The 2,620-nt window shown below is 57.5% G+C and overlaps 1 protein-coding gene across 1 annotated transcript in view; it reads right to left on the bottom strand.

Moving 5' to 3' along the window:
• LOC104395595 (taste receptor type 1 member 1-like) overlaps window positions 1-2,549 on the bottom strand; it is an 11,228-nt gene extending 8,679 nt beyond the window's left edge. The window contains exons 1-5 of the mRNA XM_010005305.1: window positions 2,494-2,549; window positions 2,111-2,417; window positions 1,053-1,829; window positions 466-678; window positions 29-174 (exon numbers count right to left, since the gene is read on the bottom strand). Coding sequence (XP_010003607.1) covers window positions 29-174; window positions 466-678; window positions 1,053-1,829; window positions 2,111-2,417; window positions 2,494-2,549 — 1,499 coding nt within the window. The remainder of the gene's footprint in view (window positions 1-28; window positions 175-465; window positions 679-1,052; window positions 1,830-2,110; window positions 2,418-2,493) is intronic.
• Window positions 2,550-2,620: the final 71 nt, after the last annotated feature.

Raw genomic sequence — 2,620 nt, 5'->3', positions numbered from 1 at the left:
GCGGAGGCGGCTTCGGTGGCGGTCCCGCTGCAGCCGCTTCTCCCCCGGTTGACAGGCCTCAGAGCACAGCGAGGTGGGAGCCTGTTGGGAGCACAGCAGGGTCAGGCAGGCGAGCAGGGCGGGCAGCAGGACACCAGGCTGAGCATCAGGCCCGTTTGGGCAGCTTGCTGCCAGCTTTCAGCACAGAGAGGGCAGGAGCCATGAGCTTGCCATGTTGCAGTTCTTACAGAGGTGGTTTGAAAATGAGACCTTTTAAAGCTAAAAGTAGGACTCGGGAGTCTTTTTGGTTTGTGTGGCCTGCTTGGAAAAATGAAAGGTGATAGTCAGAATGCTGATCATCCTCCCATACCACCTCTATCTGCCTCATTTTTGTCCTGCTATAGGGAAATGCCCCAGAACTGGTGGTGTTGGGGATGGACCTGGCTTGGCAGTGAGCAGTAATTGGATCTGGATGCAGAGCAGTACCTGCTGATCTTTTGTGTGCCACAGGATTTTGCTCTCGTCGATGTTCAACCTGTCAGGGTTCACACTGAAAGTTCCTATCACATTGAAGGCCCAGCTCAGGCCACTCCAGTTCCACATGATAATGTCGTAGCCTTTCTGAATGTCCCCGTTGGTGTCAAAAGAGATGTGGCTCTTGTACAGGGTGAAGTTTACTTCCTTGATTTTTTGTAGGAGCTGTAAAGCAAAAGAGTAAAAGAAGAGAGGAGACTCCTGCTGAGGAGTGCCTTGTCTCAGGAGGGAGATGTGCTACATGCCTCTGGCTCCTCTTCCTGCCTCCCCCCCAGAAGCTACCATGTGCCCAGCTGTGGGAAGTCCCTCCAGGTTTCTGTGAGAGGCTGGTGGCAGAGGAGCAGAAGGTGATCCAGGATAGGAGTCTGGGTCTAGGTCCAGGCTGCTTTGACTGTGATAGGCAGCTGAAGCCCATGAGGCTGGGACACTAGCCTTCCAGAGGGACAGAAGCCCCTGAACACATGGGGAAAATTGTTCCCTGTGAGGAAGGATCCTCCTGGATCTTCTATAAGGAAGATCCTTTCTCATGTTGCTCTTACCTGCCAGGGGTAGACTTTGCCTTTGCTGCAGGCCCCTGAGGCACAGCCCAGCAGGTCGTGGAGCCCGTGGGCCACAGCATACACGGCTGAGTACACATTGAAGGAGGCTTGAGCATCATACATGTTGGGGACAGCAGCACTCAGGTGGCAGGAGGTGCAGCTCTGGGTGCAGTCCAGCTGGGTGTCCCCTCTGGTCCCCCCACCTGCCCCCGTGCTGCCAGCATGTTCAGCTGCAGCACTTCTCTGTGCTATCTTCCACGATTGAAATCGTTCCAGCATTGTGGGCTCTGTCTTCTCAATTGACATCCCGATCACTGAGCCAATACTCTGGATGCCAGGTACCTGCCAGATTGCTGGGGCTAACGACCAGTCTTCAGAGCCCACCCACACCATGCCTGTGATGTTCTTCTGGATCACCACCTCAAAGAAAGAGCGGGCACTTCTTCTGCTGGAGAAGACAACAGTGACATTGACCCTGATGTCCTTGAGGATTCTGACCAAGTTGTGGAGTTCTGGGCTGCTGGCATCCTTGTGGACAGGGATGATGCCTCGGTAGGCAACACAGATGTTGCTTTTGGTCAGCAGCTTGTAGAGTGCTTCCAAGCCATCCCTGCCATAGGCGTTGTCACTGCCCAGCAGCACGACCCAGGTCCACCCGAACCTCTGCAGCAGCAGGAAGATGGCCTTCACTTGCTGCCTGTCGCTGGGAATGGTGCGCAGGAACGAGGGGTAGAACCGCTTTAGGCTCAGCATCTCTGAGGAGGCTTCGTAGCTGATCTGCAAAGGGAGCCAGGAGAAAAGGGGGTTGCATTTGCCTGGCAGCAGCACCCTGAGGGCTGATGGCACAGGCAGCCCGTCCCCTGAAGAGACTTCAGTGGACCTGGAGCTGAATGTGCTGCTGTGAGAGAAGCCTCTGAAGGACAGCAAGCCAGCCACAGTTCCTGCCCGCCAGCTGCCCGTGCCGGGGAAGAGGTCCAGGCCAACACTGGTACCAGCCCATCTTCCCTCAAACCATTCCTCCTTAGGATCCTTTCACTTGCCGGGAGAGCCCCACTTACCTCGGGCATAAGGAAGAGGCCGAGCACAGCCGCTGTGGTGAGAGCCAGCTGGGTGCTGTCCGGCCCGATGACAGCCACCACCTGGGGCTCGTAGTGAAGGAAGGTGGGGAGCACCTCGACCTCCTGCCTGCCCTTCTGGATGAGGGCACGCAGCGTGGCGTGGAGGTTGGCAGGCTCCGAGCAGGTGTCGTGGATGTCGTAGCCCAGGGTGACGTTGGGGAGGATGGCACTGGAGTTGTTTATCTCCTCCACGGTGAAACGCATGGCCTGGGACAGGCTGTAGCCGTGGCTCTTGAAGGTGGCAGGGCTGTGCAAACGCAAAAGGAGTTTTCAGAGGAAAAATCGCATTTTGGGGGGAAAACCAGGCAGCGAGGGGGACTCACTCGTCGCAGCTGTCCACGAGCGGCCGGGCAGCGGCCCGCGGCGCCGGGGCGTGCATCGGGAAGAGCCCGGCCAGGCGGTAATCGCCGCGCGTGGAGAAGGCGGCGGCGGCGGCGCAGAGGCAGAGCA

The sequence above is a fragment of the Chaetura pelagica genome, unplaced genomic scaffold (genome assembly GCF_000747805.2).
Source record: "Chaetura pelagica isolate M959 unplaced genomic scaffold, ChaPel_1.0 scaffold159, whole genome shotgun sequence".
Taxonomy (NCBI): domain Eukaryota; kingdom Metazoa; phylum Chordata; class Aves; order Apodiformes; family Apodidae; genus Chaetura; species Chaetura pelagica.
The sequence above is the reverse complement of the archived record's forward strand: the minus strand, read 5'-3'. Positions and strand labels throughout refer to the sequence as shown.